The sequence below is a fragment of the Trichechus manatus genome, unplaced genomic scaffold (genome assembly GCF_000243295.1).
Source record: "Trichechus manatus latirostris isolate Lorelei unplaced genomic scaffold, TriManLat1.0 scaffold00005, whole genome shotgun sequence".
Lineage (NCBI taxonomy): Eukaryota > Metazoa > Chordata > Mammalia > Sirenia > Trichechidae > Trichechus > Trichechus manatus.
In genome coordinates, this window is record NW_004443941.1 from 27,391,760 (window position 1) to 27,411,449 (window position 19,690).

The following is a 19,690-nucleotide window of genomic DNA, read 5'->3' on the forward strand; positions in this document are numbered from 1 at the left end:
TTTACTGTGACACACATGGGGTCACCATGAGTCAGAGTCGACTTGACAGCAGCTGGTGTGTGTGTGTGTGTGTGTGTGACCACCTCCGTGGTCACACTGCCTTCTCCTCTGTGTGTGGTAAGATCTCCCTCTATTTCCCTCTTATAAAGACACGTGATTGCATTTATGTTTCACCTGGATAATCCAGGGTCATCTCCTCAGCTCAAGACCCTTAATTAATCACATCTGCAAAGACCCTTTTTTTTTGTCATAGACAGTGAAATTCACAGGTTTCAGGGATTAGGATGTGAATATCTTTTGGCAGCCATTTTCCAGCCTACCACAGCATTCCAGCTCCAGCTTTAAGTCTGCTGAGGACTGACATGTTTTTGGTACACAGAAGAGTAAGCCAAGGGAAATAGCGTCTGAGATAAGAAGGCTGTGCCTTCTTTGTGGGAACTGTCTTCCTTGACATTGGGAAACAGTGACAGAACCATTGCCCTGGAAAGGCCACACAGACATATGGTTGGGTGTGTAAACCCACTGCCCAGTGCTGGCACCTGCTCATTTCCCCACCCTGATGCAGTCTCCTCCTGGGAGGTCACAGCAGTGATGAGGGAGAGCAGGTCAGCGCACAGCCCTGGAACTGGGCTGGAGTTCAGTCGTTCAATCTTCTCCTGCAGGCATTAGCTGGCGAGGTAGGAAGCAGCTCCCTCACTTACCCTGTTTCTACCTAACAAGTGGGTCGCCTTTACATCTCCCCGTGGACTGTGCCAGACAAATTACTAAAGAGCTGGCAGCAGCCTCCAGGGTTCAGCCAGTCACTGCACCATCCTCAGGCAAAACTGAACCTGCATGACTTGTGACATTTCCATTACTTTAAAGGAACTGAACTTTCATAACAAATTCTAGGGACGTTTCTAATTTCTCCAAAGTATTCCTCTCTGTGGTAAATGCTACCAGGCATTAATTTCTCTTTAGGGAGATGCAGGCCTGGGTTCAACCTACATCATACAGGGAAAAGCCATTTGGTAGAATCACTTGTGGAGTTTATGAAATGTTGTTGTTAGGTGCCATTGAGTCGGTTCTGACTTGTAACGACCACATGTACAACAGAACAAAACACTGCCCGGTACTGCACCACCCTCACAATCGTTGTTATGTTTGAGCCCACTGTTGCAGCCACTGAGTCAATCCATCTCCTTGAGGGTCTTCTTCTTTTTTGCTGACACTCTACTCTACCAAGCATGATGTCCTTCTTAAGGGACTGGTCCCTTCTGATAACATGTCCAAAGTATGTGAGACGAAGTCTCACCATCCTTGCTTCCAAGGATCATTCTGGCTGTACTTCTTCCAAGACAGATTTGTTTGCTTTTCTGGTGGTCCATGGTATATTCAATATTCTTCACCAACACCATAACTCAAAGGCATCAATTCTTCTTCAGTCTTCCTTATTCATTGAGAAGCTTTCGCATGCATATGAGGCAATTGAAAACACCATAGTTGGGTCAGATACACGTTCGTCCTCAAGGTGCTATCTTTGCTTTTTAACACTTTAAAGAGGTCTTTTGCAGCAGATTTGTCCAATGCAATACGTTGTTTGATTTCTTGACTGCTGCTTCCATGGGCGTTGATTGTAGATGCAAGTAAAATGAAATCCTCGACAACTTCAATCTTTTCTCTTTTTATCATGATGTTGCTTATTGGCCTAATTGTGAGGATTTTTGTTTTCTTTATGTTGAGGTGCAATCCATACTGAAGGCTGTAGTCTTTGATCTTCATCAGTAAGGGCTTCAAGTCTTCTTCACTTTCAGCAAGCAAGGTCGTGTCATCTGCATAATGCAAGTTGTTAAATGAGTCTTCCTCCAATCCTGATGCTGCATTCTTCTTCATATAGTCCAGCTTCTCAGATTATTTGCTCAGCATACAGACTGAATAAGTATGGTGAAAGGATACTGGAAGAGGCTGCATAGACCCAGCTCACATTTTTTTTCCCCATTGCTAACTGGCATATTATCTCATGATCTTGTTCCTCTCTCAGGTCCCAGTCTCTACAAAAGGTTTAAGATTAACCAGTGTTCCTCCTTGGAGGGTGGAAAACAAGTGATAATGATCTAAGAATGACAAACCAAACAAAGCACCCATCTTGGGACAAGAAAACCAGGATGTTGCCAGATAACCCCCAAGAAAATATTAGCTCATCTGGGACGTGACCACCTCAAGGGGGACTAACACAAACTTCTAAGACCCGTAATCCTGTCGCTATAAAAGCCTTCAGCTGATCTCCAGTAGGGGAGACGGGCTTTTTGGAGGAATCTATTCCATTCTGTCTCCTATATATTGATATATAATAAACTCTTGCTGCTCACGTCACCCCGTCTCAGAATTGGTTATTGCGGCAGGCGGCTCCAATCCTTGTTACTGCAGTAACAATACAACCCTGACACACAGGTTCCCTGACTTTAAACCAGACAGTATCCCTCGAATGACTGCCTCTTGGTGTATGTATAGGTTTCTTACGAGCACAATTAAGTGTTCTGGAATTCCCATTCTTCACAATGTTTTCTATGGGCTGTTGTTTTTGCCCTCTCTCCTTTGTGGATCAGAACTGTCTTCGAAAGGGGAGACAGAAAATCACTCTACCCCAATCGCTCCCAGTTGCTTACTGAACATAACGCCCTTGATATGATTCATGGGATAGGTTCTTCTTGAGTAATCTGAAGTAAAACCAGTAAAATAGTTTCTTCACACAATCTCAGAGACATGGAAATTTGGTTTCTTTTTAAAGATTTTCATAGGAAAGAATTTATACAACTTCCTTCAGGCCCTTAACATATTACTCTTTTAGATATGGTCAAGAGCAGCTCCAGACAGCCACCTTCTCAACAGCAGCAGGAGGTGTGTCGGAGCTCCGCATACCTGGTTCATCATCAGAATCAAGGTGGAGGTGTTAAAATGCAGATTCCAGGGCCCCCATATGATTTGAGAACCAGAGTCAACACCAGGATGGACTCCTCGATCCACCCTTCACCAGCCTGGTCACTAAAGCTTTGTGAGCTTGGTGTGACCATAATACTCCCCAGCATATTTTCTCGTTTTCAAAATGGGCGACTGGGAGCTTGACATAGCTAACGCCATGATGAACCTATAAGTTTTTTTTTTTTTCCCTTTTTCTTTGCCTTCTCCTTTTCACATACCTTTGTTAATGACTTTGGTTTGCTCAGTCTGGCCGCCTGTGGCTTACGACCCCCAACAGGAAGATTAGAGACCAGATGTCAGATATGGAAATATCTGGTAGGTATCTCTTTAGTATGATAAAGAGTCTCTTGTAATTATCTTACAGTGTATAACAACACTTCTAACCTTTGTAAAAGTCATATATAAACTCTAACGCAAAAATGCTTTTTGGGACTCCATAGAGACAGCCTGTGTTGCTGTTGGATCCCCGGTGGTGTATATCTCCTAAAATAAAACTTTCTCACTCTTTCTGACTTGGAGTATGTTTCATTGGCTCAACTGCTTCAGAGCAAGGACCTTATTCAGGTAACATCAGCCCCTTTCGTTGTAAAATGGGGATGGTAACACCTGTTTTGCAGCCTTGGAAACCACTACATGTAGGGTCTTGCCAGGCTTCAAGCTAGAGAAACTTCCCTTTAAAGTCGCAGTCCCACCATGGAGTAAGTTTTTACCAATTCAAATGAAAAACTCCAGTAAAAATCATAAAGGGATGCTGTTCTTTGTTGCTACTTTTCCTTAAGTGATGAAATTCCTTTAGAGACTGAGGCCAGCAGCTGTCAGGTTTCAGCATGCCCCTGTAAAATGCTTCCTGGTCTCTCCGAATGTGAGCTAACAGGTAAATCAGGTTAAGATGACCCCCTAAAGCATAAGAACCTTCTTCCAAGGGAAATTATCAAACTGGAAAAATAGAAGTCATCTTGGTTCACCTTGTGCAGCTCACGCGGAAAACAGGCATTACCTGAGACATAAATGCCGTTCCCGCAGGCAGTTAGCAGCCATTAGGCAGCAACTGTTATTTGGCTGGAACCTAAAGCTACTCTGAGCTGAATAAAAATAGGTAAGTGTTGGTTTGTAGGCATTCACTAATACCTGGGAAGGCACATCCCTGGCACCACAGCAAGAAAAAAAAAAAATTGTTGTCAATTCCTACTCACAGCAACCCCATGTGTGTCAGAGTAGAATTGTGCTCTGTGGGGTTTTCGATGGCTGATTTTTTGAAAGTAGACCACCTGGCAAGACCCCATGCGTATTGGTCTCCTAGGCTTCTGCAACAAAATACCACAAATTGGGTGGCTTACAAGATCAAAAATTTGTTGTCTTACAGTTGTCGAGGCTTGGAGCACGAATCAATGGTGTTGTCAAGGCCTCTCTCTGAAGGCTCTAGGGGAATGAGGATCCTTTCTTATCTCTCTCAGCTTCTGGTAGCCCTAGGCGTTCCTTGGCTTGCCGGGGCAGCGTCACTCCAATTGCTGTCTCTGCTATCACAGTGCCTCTTCTTTTTTATAGGACCCCACTCAGATTAAATTAGGATCCACCCTACGCCAGTATGACCTTATGTTGACTGATAACATCTTCAAAGACCCTATTCCAAACAAGGTCACATTCATGGGTACCAGGGGTACCATGAATAAACTTATCAGGGACACAATTCAATCCATAACACCATAACATCAAGTATCCCTTTTATGTTAGAATCCTTGGAGTTTAGCTCAGGGTCTGGTACATAGGAGGTGCTTACTACATAGTTATTGAATCAATGAATACATGAATGAATACATTTAATTTTTCAACTCTGATGACCATGGATGATCTAGTAATAGGAAGCTGAAAGTAATACCTGAAGGATGAGATGGTTTGGTATAGGGGACAAGTGATATCAATAGAGCCTGGCACTGTCACTATGACTTTGGCTATAAGGAGCCCCTGGGAGGTGCAAATCGTTAACATGCTTGGCTGCTAAAGGTTGGATGTTCGAATCCACCCAGAGGTGTCTCAGAAGAAAGGCTTGGCGATCTACTTCTGAAAAGTCAGCCATTGAAAACCGTACTCTGACATATGTGGGTTTTCCAGGAGTCGGAGTTGACTTGATGGCAACCTTTTTTTTTTTTTTTGCCATAAATTTATAAATTTACATACCAGCAAATTGCCAGAGAAGTGCCCCAGCTCACAACACTCCTCCTGGCTGTCAGTCACTAAGCCACATGGACCCAGTGTTTGCTGGTGCTGGAGAGGTGAGCTGGGCCCTGGTGCTTGGGTAGACAGAGATGAAGTTACAGAAATGATCTCTTCTGTGGAGGACTGCAAACCAAATGCATTTCAAAATCAAAGACATCATTTGGCTATAGTTTCTATCTCCTCAGGGAGTCTGGCAGTACAGTGTTTAAGTACTTGGCTGCTAACTGGAAGGTTGGCGGTTTGAACCCACCAGCTGCTTCATGGAAGAAAGATGTGGCAATCTGCTTTCCTAAAGATTTACAGCTTTGGAAACCCTATGGGGGCAGCTCTACTCTGTCCTGTAGGGTCGCTATGAGTCAAAATGGACCCAATGGCACTGGGTTTGTTTGTTTTGGGTTTTCTACCTCTTTCACCCCCCCCCCCCACTTCACATGCTTTAATGGGATACAGTCAGAGGTTGAGTGCAATTTGGGCTGGGTAGATCTGTGCCCTTGGGCAAGTTACTAAACCTCTCTAAGAATCAGTTTCCTTGTCTATAAATGGGGACAATACCAGTACTCTGCCTCAGGGTTGCTATGTTGCACAGTGCCTGGCACAGAGAAAGTTGATAGCCACAGTCACAGGGGGTGATATAAGATTCTTCCTGTTGTCCCAGGATTCTGGTTAAGGCTCAAAGCTGAAGTCAGAAGGCCCCAACTACCCCTGTTCTGAATGTGCAGGGGTGCCCCTGTGTAAAATGGCAGTAGTAATAATAACGATGTCAGAACCTGTTTAACTTAAGGGGAGATAGGGCAAGTCAAGATCAGCTCAAGGCTGATCCCTCTGAGGTGGAGGTCAGACATATCTCCACTCTCCAACCTTTTTACCAATTCTGACACCAGCTGTCCCTCCCACAGCACTCTCTACTTCTCTGCTGAGTTCGATAATCCGTTGCAATGGCCACACATAACTCACAGACTGTACTTATAGTTAAGAGGTTTATTGAAGAACAGGGTACAAGTTGGGATCAGGATCAATAGGCTACAACTCAGGAATCAGGAAGCGTGTAGGCAGTCTCCCTTCTTCAGTGCAGGATAGCTCTGTCAGCTCCTCTTGGCCCCCTGAGGACAGGTTCTTCTCAGCCCTCTGATGACAGGTTCCTCTTGGCCCCTTCAGGACAGGATCCTCTTGGCCCTGCCATCTGTTACCACAGGCTCTGCCACTGGGCACCTGGACCTGTAGTCACTGGCTCTTCCACTGGACCCCTTCAGGACCTGTCATTGTGTTCAGTTATTGCCCTTGACCATGTCATAGCTCTTTTAGGAGGTTCCTTGCCTTCTCTTGTCTCTGCTTCTTCTCTCTTATTTCTTCCCTCTCTGCTTCTCTTCCTGCTTCTTCCTGTCTCTCAGCCTTTGTGGGGCTGGCTGCTTAAATACACAAACTCCTTGTCAATTTCAAGGTATGGCACTCCCACCAGGGCCATGAACAGACCAATCCCTTCTGGGTAAGTCACAGACACTTCATTTGCATATTAGGCAAGGCTGGGCTACAACCCATCTCATTCGTATAGTCTATTTACCAATCCCTGCAAGGTGCATACCAATAACAGGGCAGGCTGCAGCCCAGGACCAAACAAAAACTATCAAACCAAGTTGTTTATAGCTTACCCAGGAAATGTCAATCAACCTGGACAAAAGTAACAAACCCTCTGGGGTAGAAAACTAGGGCAAAAACAACTCCTCAGGGCCTAGGGGAAAAATATCTCAAGCTGCTTTTCCAAAGAACCAAGGCAAAAGGCTACATAAAGGATCTCATTTCACCACACCCTGAACTGCCCACAAGTGGGGCCAGTTTGCTCTGCCCGGAGTTTGCTCAGAGTCCATTCCAGTAGAACTGGCACAGTCATCCCCTACCTCAGCCCAGCTAGCGAGGGGAAGGACTGGGCCAGAGGAGGAGGGGCCACCGTTTGGGAGTGCAGTATTCAGGGTGAGAGGTTATGCTTTCTCTTCCTACATGCTTTGTTCTCCCCAAGCCAAATCAGGGTGCTGCAAAAGAATCATTCATTAAGATTGCAGGCGCCTGTGGGAGGGAAGGTGGGTGTCTTAGTTCTGCTGATATGCTCTGAGTTGCAGGGCCCAGAGGCCCACCCTGGTGCACTGCAGGATCTAAGTTTGGAAAGAAGGTTTTGGAGTATTCTGGGATCCTAGAAGCACCCTCTCTCTCATGGTAAAAATAGGAGATGCTTGACATGTGGTCCCTGAAGTTGTGGGACTTACTTGAACATAGTGACAGTTTCTGCACTAGGGATATCTGAGTGTGTGTGTATGTAGGGGTGGTGGTGGTGGTGGTGCTGGAGTGGTCCAGGTCAGCAGGGCTCAGGAGGCCAAAGCTGAAACGAAATGAGAAGTATGCCACCTCACCTCATCCAAGTTCTCTGCAGACCCTGGAGGTGTAGAAGAGAACCCCGGCTGTTCCCTTAGCTTTGTGCTAGGGGACAGGAGAAGAGGGGCTGCCCAGGGGTGTGGGCCAAGAGATGGGATACCTAACTTGGAGAAAGACTTCTGGCCGAACACTGTCCCTTTGCCCCTGATATCCACACACAACACCTACTCAGAAGTCGCTCAATTAGCCTAGCTGGGATAACAGAGAGACCAGGGACACTCTCCCCCACCAACTGACCAGTCACTTAAGGAAATTTCTGTGACCGACTCTTCTTCCCTGTATGTACCCACACTGAAAGAGGAAAGGTGATATCTCAGAAATAGTCCATGAGGCACTACCTCCTACTGCCAGCTTAGGGGTGGGGGTGGGTGGGTGTACAACTATATCCTTGCAGTTGAAGCAAAGCAAATCGTCCAGAGTCTGGATTACTGGACTAATTATGAAGTTATTAAAGACATAGTAGTTGGGGGCAGTTACGGAAGAGGGGGGCATCATTCTTTAACTGTATGCCAGGGTTCCTCAAATTAGGACACTATTATTAGTGTAAGAAAACATAGTATCATGGCTTAGAGAGGGGTTTCTGGAGCCAGACTGCCTGGGTTTGATTCTCAGCTCTGCTACTTGCTAGCTGTGTGGCAAAGAGTAGGTTACTTAGCCTCTCTGTGCTGTGTTTTCCTCAAGCTCTAAATTAGGGCAATAATAATATTTACCTATGGTGTCGGGGTGATTAAACACATGATTATTGTTCTCTTGGAGCAGTGCCTGGCATACAGCAAGTGCTCAATAGATGCTAACTTCTATTGCTATTCTTAAACCATGTTCACTTTAAGTACATGAACAGAACCTGAACAAAATAAAAAATCAGCTAGCCCATCAAGTTTCTGGAAGCCATGCAAGATCCCATTAGAAAGCAATTCCCAAGTTCTCTTTGCCCATGTGGGAAATCACAGCACCTTACAGATACAGTATTGCCTGGCACAGTTCTCACTTTAGCCCAGAAATCTATAAAAAGGCATTTTCCTTGCCTGAGGTCTGCCTGCACCCCCTTTTACAATTCACACGGAAGCTGGGTTGGTACAACCAACCCACAGATAGTGTGGGTTTTGGCGTGGGTTATTTGAATTACTGCTGTCCATTGAGGGAATCTGTTATCACATAAGCCACATCGTTCTCTTTGCTTCCCTTCATTTCGTACCTAAGTAGATACAGTCTTTTCCCTTTCAGCTGCCGGGAAGCACTTCCAGACAGAATGTCATGTCATCTTCTAAAGTAACAATACAATAAAAATTCAAGGCAATAGTCACTCTGAACAAAGATGGCACAAATACAGAGACAATCCTGGAATTACTAAAACAAAACAAAACAAGCAAACAAAAAAATAAGGCCTTCACTCTTCAGCCCCAGCCATCTGATCCTATTGATTTCTGTGCCCATGTTCCTGGAATCTGTTAAAATATTACTGGAGTCAGTGGAGCCTGATTGTTGAAGATGTTAATTTCTACACTATCTCCTAAAACACAACATTGCATATTACAAACCCAGAAGATTTAGATGAAATCCCATGCAAACACTTGCCTGCTTTGGCAGCGGGGCTTTTGGAAGATGAATATGTAAGAGCCGACGGGTAGGTTACACCCTTTTTGGGTTTTCCTTCTGCAAAAAAGGAAAAAAAACTGATTTATCTCTAGAGCGAGAGGTTTTAGATGGTTCTGTACTGATAAGCTGATTCCCTTTTTCCAATTTATCGCTCTGGAGTTCAATAAAACCAGTCTTCCTTGTGCTGAATTGTTGGTTACGATTAGAAAGTCAAAGTGGCATTTTCCCTTCCTGTATAGCCTGCGTTTTATTAATATTAGAATGGAAGCAATAAAATCTCCATGATTCAGAGTTGCTTCACATTAGCAGTCTTTATTTCACCCACGAAGATGTCATGTCAGCTAAGGATTTCATATATGTGGCTTTGAATGTGTAACTAAGTCCTTAGATGAATCTAAAACATTCCACAGTGCTCTCCTGTCAGATGATGGAGTACGCTCTTCCGGTCGCTGCCTCTCTCTTTCACTGACCCTGTGGATCTATCTGAATTCCTTGGCACTGAAGAAACCTGAGAGTAGTGAAGATCAGCCTTGGGAATAACCATTTGTTACCCACCTAGGGAGAGAAACTTGTGAGGAGGAGGAACGCTAATGCCTGTCACGGGAAACAATGAAGGTATTAAAAAAAAAAAAAAAAAAAGAAAGTTATCAGGTGGTCGGGGCTGGTTAAAGTCACAACCAAGTGATAGGACTGAAGAATTGCCTGAGAAGGCTGCTGCCTGCAAAGTCTTACTACAACCCTGAAGTGATACCGGAAATTCCACCAAGTGAGTTTTGTTCTGAGATTAAACTGGATTGTAGGTAAGCCCCCTGAAAGCAGGTAATTTGTCTGACTTATTAACCGTTGAATTCCAAGGACCTAGCCCTGGTGGCGCAGTGGTTAAGAGCTTGGCTGCTAACAAAAGGTTGGCAGTTCGAATCCACCAGCAGCTCTTTGGAAACCCTATAGGGCAGTTCTACTCTGTCCTATAGGGTTGTTATGAGTCGGAATTGACTTGACTGGACAATGGGTTTAGATTAGTGTTTACAGGTCCCCAGGTGGTACAAGCAATTTGCAACCAACTATTCACCTAAAGGTTGGTGGTTCAAACTTACCCTTTGGCTCCATGGAAGAAAGACCTGGCGATCTGCTTCTGTAAAGATTACAGCCAAGAAAACCCTGTAGGGCAGTTCTATTCTATAACACATGGGGTCACCATGAGTTGGAATCAACTCACTGGCAATGGATTTTTTTGGTTTTTGAGAAGCAGTGTTTAGGAGTCCCTGGGTGGTGCAATTAAGAGCTTGGTTGCTAACTGAAAGTTTGGAGGTTCAAGTACACCTAGAGGAGCCTCAGAAGAAAGACCTGCCTATCTAGTTTATAAAAATCAGCCACTGAAAACCCTATGGCGCACAATTCTACTCTGACACACATGGGGTCACCATTAGTCAGTCAAGTGGACAGCAACTGTTTTTTAGAGCAGTGTCTGGCATGTAGTAGGTGCTCAACAAATATTTATTGAACAAATGAATATCTTAATGCTTAGATCTTTGTTAAAATTCAAATACCCATGGGAGGAAAATCCCCCATTATTGAATATTTATTTCTAATAATGAAAGCATTCCAGCTGTTCACTGAGGGAATGTTGTTATAGGATGGGCCTTGGGGAGGAGATGGGGAGGATTGGGGCACAGGAGCTGAAGGGGGTGGAACAGAACCTAGTCCATGATTTGCCAAACATCCTTTTGACACAATGGACTGTATGATCATGAAGCAGGCACAGTGACAAGATTTTAGGAAGGGTCTGGGATTGGAAATAAGAAAATCTAGGTTTCTGTTTCTATTTTGCCATGAATTAACTGGCTCAGCCCCTGATACTCTCTTCTGTTTTTTCACTCAGAAAATATGGATAATAACATGATCCTACCCGCTACACAAAGTTGTAAGGATCTAATGGGGAAAAAAAATCAAAAGTTTAAGAACTATAACCTAACCAAACTCTTTGCTGTCAAGTTGATTATAAAACCTGTTGCCATGGAGTCGATTCTGATGCATAGCTAGCCTGTAGGACATAGTAGGGCTGCCCATAGGGTTTCCAAGGCTGTAATCTTTATGGAAGCAGACTGCCTCCTCTTTCTCCTGTAGAGCGGCTGAACCACTAACCTTTCACTTAGCAGCAGAGCACTTTAACCACTGCGCCACCAGGGCTCCTCACCTAGAACTTGGTATTTCCCGGTTCTCCACTCATGTCCGAGCCTGCCACACTAGAGGTTGTTTCAGACCCACTGAGATCCCCATGGCTGCAGGCCTCACTTCATCACCAGAGAGCCATGCAAAGACATCATCTCCCCGTGTTTATTACTCTTCTCACGTCTGATATCCTATGGCTCTTTCTGCTTCTATTCAAAAGGAATAGGAGTCTGAGCTCAGTTTTCTGAAATGTGGGGATCAAAGAACACATGGCTGTATTAGGCAGGCCCTCACCAACCTTTCCCATTCCTAGACTGGGGAAAGATCATTCTGACCCAAAATGCATACTCCCCTCCTAGCCCACCAAGGTCATTAATTGAAGCAGCACGGTGACGTGTGAAAATTGGAAATAAAAACCCAGAGAAAGTTCACGGGGGCATGTGAGCCTTCAGAGAAGGATTCTGACACAATCCAATTAAACTTGTTGGCCGCCAGCCTCTGAATAAGGGGCAGTGCTCTTTGGCGGCCAGTTGATATCCATACGCTGCAGTGCACTCTTCCAGCTCATTCATTTGAGAGAGCCATTCCAGAAGCACAAATGTTTATTATCACTGGCAAAAAATATTTTTGGCTAAATGTCACCAGGTGGAGTGAGGGGAGATGGAAGTTGAGATTTATAGGGAATAATCTCAGCAGATTGATTTTCACTTAAAAAACCCCCAAACATCTCTACTCTCATGGAATTAATTTTCTTTTAAACTTCTGTTGGGATTCCTGGATTGCAGGCCAAGCAGTTAAGAGTGAAACACTCTTATCCAGGGGTTACTTGGTAAACATCTATGTGGCGATCCTATTTCTCTCTATGCTCAACAAATTTGTATTCTAGACATAAGCATTTTTATATGGCCCCGTTCTGAATTCTTTGTTACAAGGCAAAGATCCACAGTGTGGTGGCGGATTCCCTCCCACTAGCTTCCATAGAAACTAGTCTAATTTGAACCCTGAGAGTGTAGAATTCGGCAGGCACAGGAGGAAACAGGGATTACTCAAATTGAGAAAATCTTAAAAAGTCTGTTTGCAGTCCTTTTACAACTCTGATCCATGGCAGATAATGGGGCTTGGGGCCTGGGGTGCATAAATGTGCCTGAAAACCACCTAGATTTGAAGACCTTCTATATTCTGAGACACTTGTGTCTTCCCTGCCTCAACTGGCCTTCCATGGGTGGTCAGAAGAGTTCCATAGCTCCTCTTGTTAAGATACCAGGAAGATTTGCTGGAATCTAGTTTAAAATCCCATGGAAACTCCTTGGAGAAAATGGGAGATTCAAGATCTACAGTGAAGTAAGTACAGGATGAGGATAAAACATTGTGTTTGAAGGTTAAAATAAAATGAAAGTCAAAAGGATAAAATAAAGTTCGAAGAGCTTTCGGTGGCTATACTTGGAAAATTTGAGCATCGAAAAGAATAATGAGGATATGGATTAAAACATGTTGTAATTAAGAAAAAAGAGTTAGGATGCTAACTAACAATTGTGAAAGGAATACTCAAATGAGAAAAACTATAATTTTGCGATCACTAATGTAATACACACTATAGCAAAGATCATCAGTGGATGTTAAACAACTGGGTGAAATCTGTTGGGGAACAGGCTATTCTCACTGTCTCAAAGTATCACCCTACAGATTGCTTTTAATTACAAGGTATTTTTCCATGGAGGGATATGGAAAAGTAGCCAAGTAATCAAATTTAGCATCACCAACAATTAGACAAACTGATATTATATGTCTTCTGATATAGCTATCGTGATATGACACAATGGATATGCTTTGATACTAGCCATGTAGTATCCTTGCCAAAATGTTTAATTTAACCTGAATCCAGTCATGTGGAAACAGTTGGACCAATCCAGATTGTGCGACAAAGTATAAAACAACTGACCTGGATTCTTAAAAAATGTCAATGTTATCAATAACCAAAATAGGTAGTGGTCATGGCGGACAGTTCCACATGCCACTAAACAGACATGACGACTAAATACAATTCATGATCTTTGATCACATTGTGGATCCAAAAAAAAAAAAAATTGTTATAAAGAATCTTTGGGAGGGCAGAGCCAACATGGTGCTATAGACAGAAGCACCACACCGTCCCTCCACAGTGAAGACCCAAAAAACTAAGTTAGACAGAGACAAACATCAATCCTGGAACCCTAAGCCTCAAATGAAAGATAAAGAACTCAACCAAGCACCAAATGGAATAAGAAACTGAGAGACAACAGAGAGCGAGGAGAGATACAAGCAGAGGTCCCCTATCAGTAAATGCAGAATGGATTTGCAGCATGGATTAGCCATCTTGGACTCCTGTTGGAGATTGGTGGGCAGGGAGTACGGGAAAGCACCTTCATGGGGTTCCTAGCAGAAGACAGAGCACCCAGTAACCAGCGATATATGCTTTCCCACCCCCCACCTTTCTTCCCTCTGCTCAGCCTCTGCTGCTTCCCAGCAAGCCAGGTGACTGCGGCCTGGGAGGCGCTGGCTCCAAGCCACTTGGATCCACCCTGCCCACAATGGCCGGCTCCTTCAGTGCCATTTCGTGTTGCTGGTGTTACTTTTTTCAGCTTCTTTTGGTTTCTTCCTTGCCTCTCAGCTCCTCCCCCTCCATTCCCTGGAACACTTGGCTCCATGTGTCATCTTTTCTTCCTCTTGACAGGCTGTGGAACACCACTTGGCTGGGGAACTGCCTCCCGGTCTGTGCCGCCACGCTGGTGGGATTCCTGGGGACTTTTTTTTTGTTTGATTTCTTTTTCTTTTCAAGGCTTCTTTCAAGGCCACACAGTACAGCCCCTTCTAGCTGGGCTGTACTGTGTGGCTTGGGATCCACTTCTCTGGTCTGCACAGGCACACTGGTGGGATCCATGGGGCATATTTTTTTTTTCTTTTTTCCTTTTTGTCTTTCTTCGTTTCTCAGTTTCTCTTCTCTCTCTACTTACCTTCTTTTCCTGTCTCCTGAGTACCTGGTGCTGTGTGCCATCTCTGCCTCTTCTAGCCAGGCTGTACTGCAAGGCTTGGGAGCCACTTCTCCGGTCTGTGCAGCCACACTGGTAGGATCCCTGGGAGCTTTTCTTTCTTTCTTTCTTTTTGATTATTTGTTTTCTTTTTTACATTTTATCTTTCTTCATTCTTCAGTTTCTCGTCCCTCTCTACTTACCTTCTTTTCCTATCTCCTGAATACCTGGTGCTGTGTGCCATCTCTGCCCCTTCTAGCCATGCTGTACTGCGAGGCTTGGGAGCCACTTCCCCAGTCTGTACAGCCGCACTGGTGGGATTCCTGGGGACTTTTCTTTCTTTTTATTTATTATTATTTTTTCTTTTTTTCCTTTTTATCTTTCTTCATTTCTCAGTTTCTTTTTTTTTTTTTTTAATTTTTTATTGTACTTCAGGTGAAGGCTTACAGAACAAATAGTTTCTCATGAAACAGTGGTACACATGTTGTTTTATGACATTGGTTAACAACCCTAGAACATATTAACCCTCTAAATTCTCAACCTTTTTTTTTTTTTTTTTGGTGAAAATACACATAGCCAAAGATACACAATTTCAAAAATTTCTACATGCACAGTTCAGTGACATTGACTACGCTCTTCCAATTGTGCTGTTATTCTCACTTAAGATGAAGGCTTACCGAACAAAATAGTTTCTCATTTAACAGTTACAGCAAATGTTGCCCTATGACAATGGTTAACAATCTCACAACACATCAACACTATCCTTATTCAACCTTGGGTTCCCTATCACCAGCTTCCTTGTCCCCTTCTGCCTTCTGGCCCTTTTCACTGGACTCCTGTACCTCGTTAGTCTCATTTGGTTTTATGGGGCTGTCCACTCCCAGGCTGAACAGTGAACCTCGGAGGTAACTTCACCACTGAGCTAAAAGGGCGTCTGGGGGCCATACTCTCAGGGTTTCTCCAGTCTCCTTTAGGCCAGTAAATCTGGTCTTCTTTTTGTGAGTTAGAATTATGCTCTACATCCTTCTCCAGCTCTGTTCAGAACCCTCTGTTGTGATCCTGGTCAGAGCAGTCAGTGGTGGTAGCCGGGCACCATCTAGCTGTACTGGACTCAGTCCAGTGGAAGCCTTGGTAGCTGTGGACCATTAGTCCTTCGGACTAATCTTTTCCTTGTATCCTGTTCTCTTCATTCTCCCTTCCTCCCGAAGGAATGAGACCAGTGGAGTATCTTAGATGGCCTCTCACAGGCTTTTAAGACCCCAGACACTACTCACCAAGGTAGAATGTAGAGCATTGTCTTTATAAGCTGTGTCATGCCAATTGAGCCAGATGTTCCCTGCATTTCTCAGTTTCTTGTCTCTCTCTACTTACCTTCTTTTTCTGTCTCCTGAATACTTGGTGCTGTGTGTAATCTCTTCCCCTTCTAGCCGGGCTGTACTGCAAGGCTTGGGAGCCACTTCTTTGTCTGCACAGCCACACCGGTGGGACCCCTAGGGGCTTTTCTTTCTTTTATTTATTATTATTATTTTCTTTTTGTCTTACTTCATTTCTCAGTTTCTCATCTCTCTCTACTTACCTTCTCTTCCTGTCCCCTGAATACCTGGCGCTGTGTGCCATCTCTGCCCCTTATAGCCAGGCTGTACTGGATGGCTTGGGAGCCACTTCCTGCTCTGTGAAGCCTCGCCAGTGGGATCCCTGGGAGCCTTTCTTTTTTTTTATTTTTACTTTTGATTTATTTAGTTTTTCTTTTCTCTTTCTTTTTTCCTCTTTGTTTTTAATTTCTCAGTTTCTCATCACTTTCTGCTTCCCTTCTTTTCCTGTTTCCTGAACACCTGGTGCTGTGTGCCATCTCTGCCCTTCTAGATGGGCTGTGCCCTGAGGCATGGGAGCCACTTCCCCAGTGACTGGTGGAATCCCTGGGGGCATTTCTTTTTTCTTTTTAATTTTTATTATTTATTTATTCTCTTTTTTGTTTTTAATTTTTCTTCATTTATTGGTTTCTCATCACTCCACTCCAACAGCAAGCTCCCTCATCACTTTTTTTTTTTTTTTTGAGGAGGCTCCTGTTTCTCTCCGCTCTCTCTTCTTTTCTGTAGCCATCTTAGCTTCACACATCACAACCTCTACTGGAACCTGCTCTGCATTCACACTTGGCCCTGCCCTGTCGGCCCAAGTATGGGCCACAAAAAATCCATCCCAGCCCCTCCCCTTCAGCTGGACCTACCCTGATGCACCATAGCTGAGCGACTGACCCGGCCCATTGGACAAGGAGGTGAACAGTGTTGTGCCCACAGATGAGCAAACAATAAAAAATGCACAGCCCATCTGCTCAAACATAACCAAATAAAACAAAAAAGTAGAATGAAACAAACAATCTGCAATCAATAAACAAAGAAAAAATAACTACTGAATGTCCCAAAGACAGCAGACAATATCAGAACATATAAAAGAACAGGACAGGATGGTTCCAGTAGGCATCCAAAATAAAACACCAGATGACTTTCCAGTAGAAGAAAAGGCATTAGAACTGCCTGAGAAGAAATTCAAATCTCTAATATTCAGAGCTATCCAAGAGTTGAAGCAAAAATGAGGAAAAAATAGATAAATTATGGAAAATACAAGAAAAGGAAGAATTCCAGAAAATAATAAAGAAACAAAATGTCAAAATAAATTCACAACTAGAAATCATACAAAAACAACAATTAGAAATCCAAAAGATAAACAACAATATTTCAGAAATGGAGGTGTCATAGAAGGTCTGAGGAGCAGATTTGAAACAATGGAAGACAGGATCAGCGTAACTGAAGACAGATACTTGGATACAACTTCTTTTGAGGAAAAATCAGAAAAAAAACAAAGAAAAATGAAGAAACCACGAGAATTATGTGGGATACAATCAAAAGCAAAAATTTATGAGTGATCCAAGTTCCAGAACAGGAGGAGAAAATGGAAAATACAGAGAGGATTATTGAAGAATTGCTGACAGAAAACTTCCCTAATATCATGAAAAAGGAAAAGCTGACCATCCAAGAAGCTCAAAGAACCCCATATAGGGTAGACCCCAAAAGAAAATCATCAAGACATATCAATCACACTCGCTAAAACCAAAGACAAAGAAAGAATCTGGAGAGTAGCTTGAGAAAAACAAAAAGTCATGTACAGAAGGGAAACAATAAAACTAAGCTCTGATTACTTGGCAGAAACCATGCAGGCAAGAAGTCAATGGGATGACATATATAAAACCTTGAAGGAAAAAAATTGCCAGACAATAATAATATATCCTGCAAAACTCTTGTTCAAATATGCTGGTGAAATTAAGACATTTCCAGATAAACAGAAATTAAGGGACTATGTAAAAACCAAAGCAAACTTACAAGAATTATTGAAGAGAGTCCTTTGATTTGAGAACAAAAACATCAGACCACAGCCTGAATCTAGGACACAAGGTCACAAGAGCAAGATGCCAACCTAGGAAATTAACTCTCAAGGACTATTCAAAACCAAAAGATTTACGACAGGGAACCAGAGAAGTTATCTGCAAATGACAACAATGTCAGAACAATAAAAGAGGGAATAAACAGTGTAGGTATAGAACTTTCTAATGGAGAGGAAGGCAGAGTGATACTCAAGTAATAATAGACTGGTTCAAACCTAGGGAGACAAGGGTAAATTTCAAGGTAACCACAAAGAAAGTTAACAAACCTACTTATCACATTAAAGAAGAAAAACATAAAGTCTCAGTAAAAACAAAATATACAAAAACAAAAGGAATAAAATAAAATCACAAACAAAATGAACTCAGCACAGGAGAGTAAAAGGATCAAAGAAAAAAAAATCTCTACAAAATGACAACAATAAACTCACGTCTATCAATAATTACACTGAACATAAATGGCCTAAATGCACCAAGAGACTCACCTTAGAAACAAAGATGTAAATTTATTAAAAATCAAAGGATGGAAAAAAATATATCAAGCAAACAGCTAACAAAAAAGAGCAGGAGTGGCAATACTAATCTCAGATAAAATAGACTTTAAAACAAAATTCACCATAAAAAACAAAGAAGGGCACTATATAATAATTAAAGGGACACTCTATCATGAAGACATAACCATAATAAATATCTACATACCCAACGACAAGGCTCTGAAATACATAAAACAAACTCTGAACAGAGAAATTGACAGTTCCACCGAATATAGGAGACTTCAACACACCACTCTAGGTAAAGGACAGAACATCTAGGAAGAAACTCAGCATGGATACAGAATATCTAAAAGACACAATCAGCCAACTTGACCTCATAGACATATATAGAACACTCCACCTAATAGCTGCAAAGTATACATTCTTTTCTAACACATATGGAACGTTCTCTAGAATAGACCACATCTTAGGCCACAGAGCAACCCTCAACAGAATCCAAAACATTTAGATAATACAATGTATCTTCTCTGACCAGCCATCAAACTAGAAATTAACAACAAGAAAAGCAAGGGAAAAAAATCGGTTACAGGGAAACTGAATAACACCACACTTAAAAATCCCCAGGTAGTAGAAAAAATCAGAGATGGAATCAAAAAGTTCCTAGAATCAAATGCGAATGAAAACACATCATAACAAAACCTTTGGAACACAGCAAAGGCAGTGCTCAGAGGTCAATTTGTAGCAATAGGATGCACACATCAAAAAAGAGGAAAGGGACAAAATAAAAGCATTAGCTACACAACTCAAACAAATAGAAAGAGAACAGCAAAAGAAGCCCACAGCCACCAGAAGAAGGGAAATAATAAAGATGAGAGCAGAAATAAATGAAAGAGAGAATAGAAAAACAATAGAAAGAATCAACAAAATCAACAAACCACTGGCCAAACTGACAAAAGAAAAACAGGAGAGGACACAAATAACCCAAATAAGAAATGAAATGGGCGACATTACAACAGAGCCATAACAGAGTATTATGAAAAACCATACTCCAACAAATTTGAAAACCTAGAGGAAATGGACAAATTTCTAGAAACACACTAGCTACCCAAACTAACACAAAATGATGTTGAAAATCTGAACAGACCCATAACAATTGAAGAGATTGAAAAGGTAATTTAAAAAAAAAAAAAATCCCAACAACAACAAAAAGCCCTGGCCCAGATGGCTTCACTGGAGAATTCTACCAAACATTCAGAGAAGAGCTTACACTAGTACTACTCAAACTATTTCAGAACACAGAAAAGGAAGGGATACTTCTGAACTCATTCTATGAAGCCAGCATAACCCTGATACCAAAACCAGGCAAAGACACCACAAAAAAAGAAAATTACAGACCAGTA

The 19,690-nt window shown here is 42.7% G+C and overlaps 1 protein-coding gene across 3 annotated transcripts in view; it reads right to left on the bottom strand.

The window, feature by feature from the left end:
- The window catches only part of VIT (vitrin), a 140,948-nt gene that overhangs the window by 66,674 nt on the left and 54,584 nt on the right, over positions 1-19,690 (bottom strand). For all 3 annotated transcript variants that reach the window (XM_004369564.1, XM_004369562.1, XM_004369563.1), the window contains exon 6: positions 9,169-9,246. In XM_004369564.1, coding sequence (XP_004369621.1) covers positions 9,169-9,246 — 78 coding nt within the window. The remainder of the gene's footprint in view (positions 1-9,168; positions 9,247-19,690) is intronic.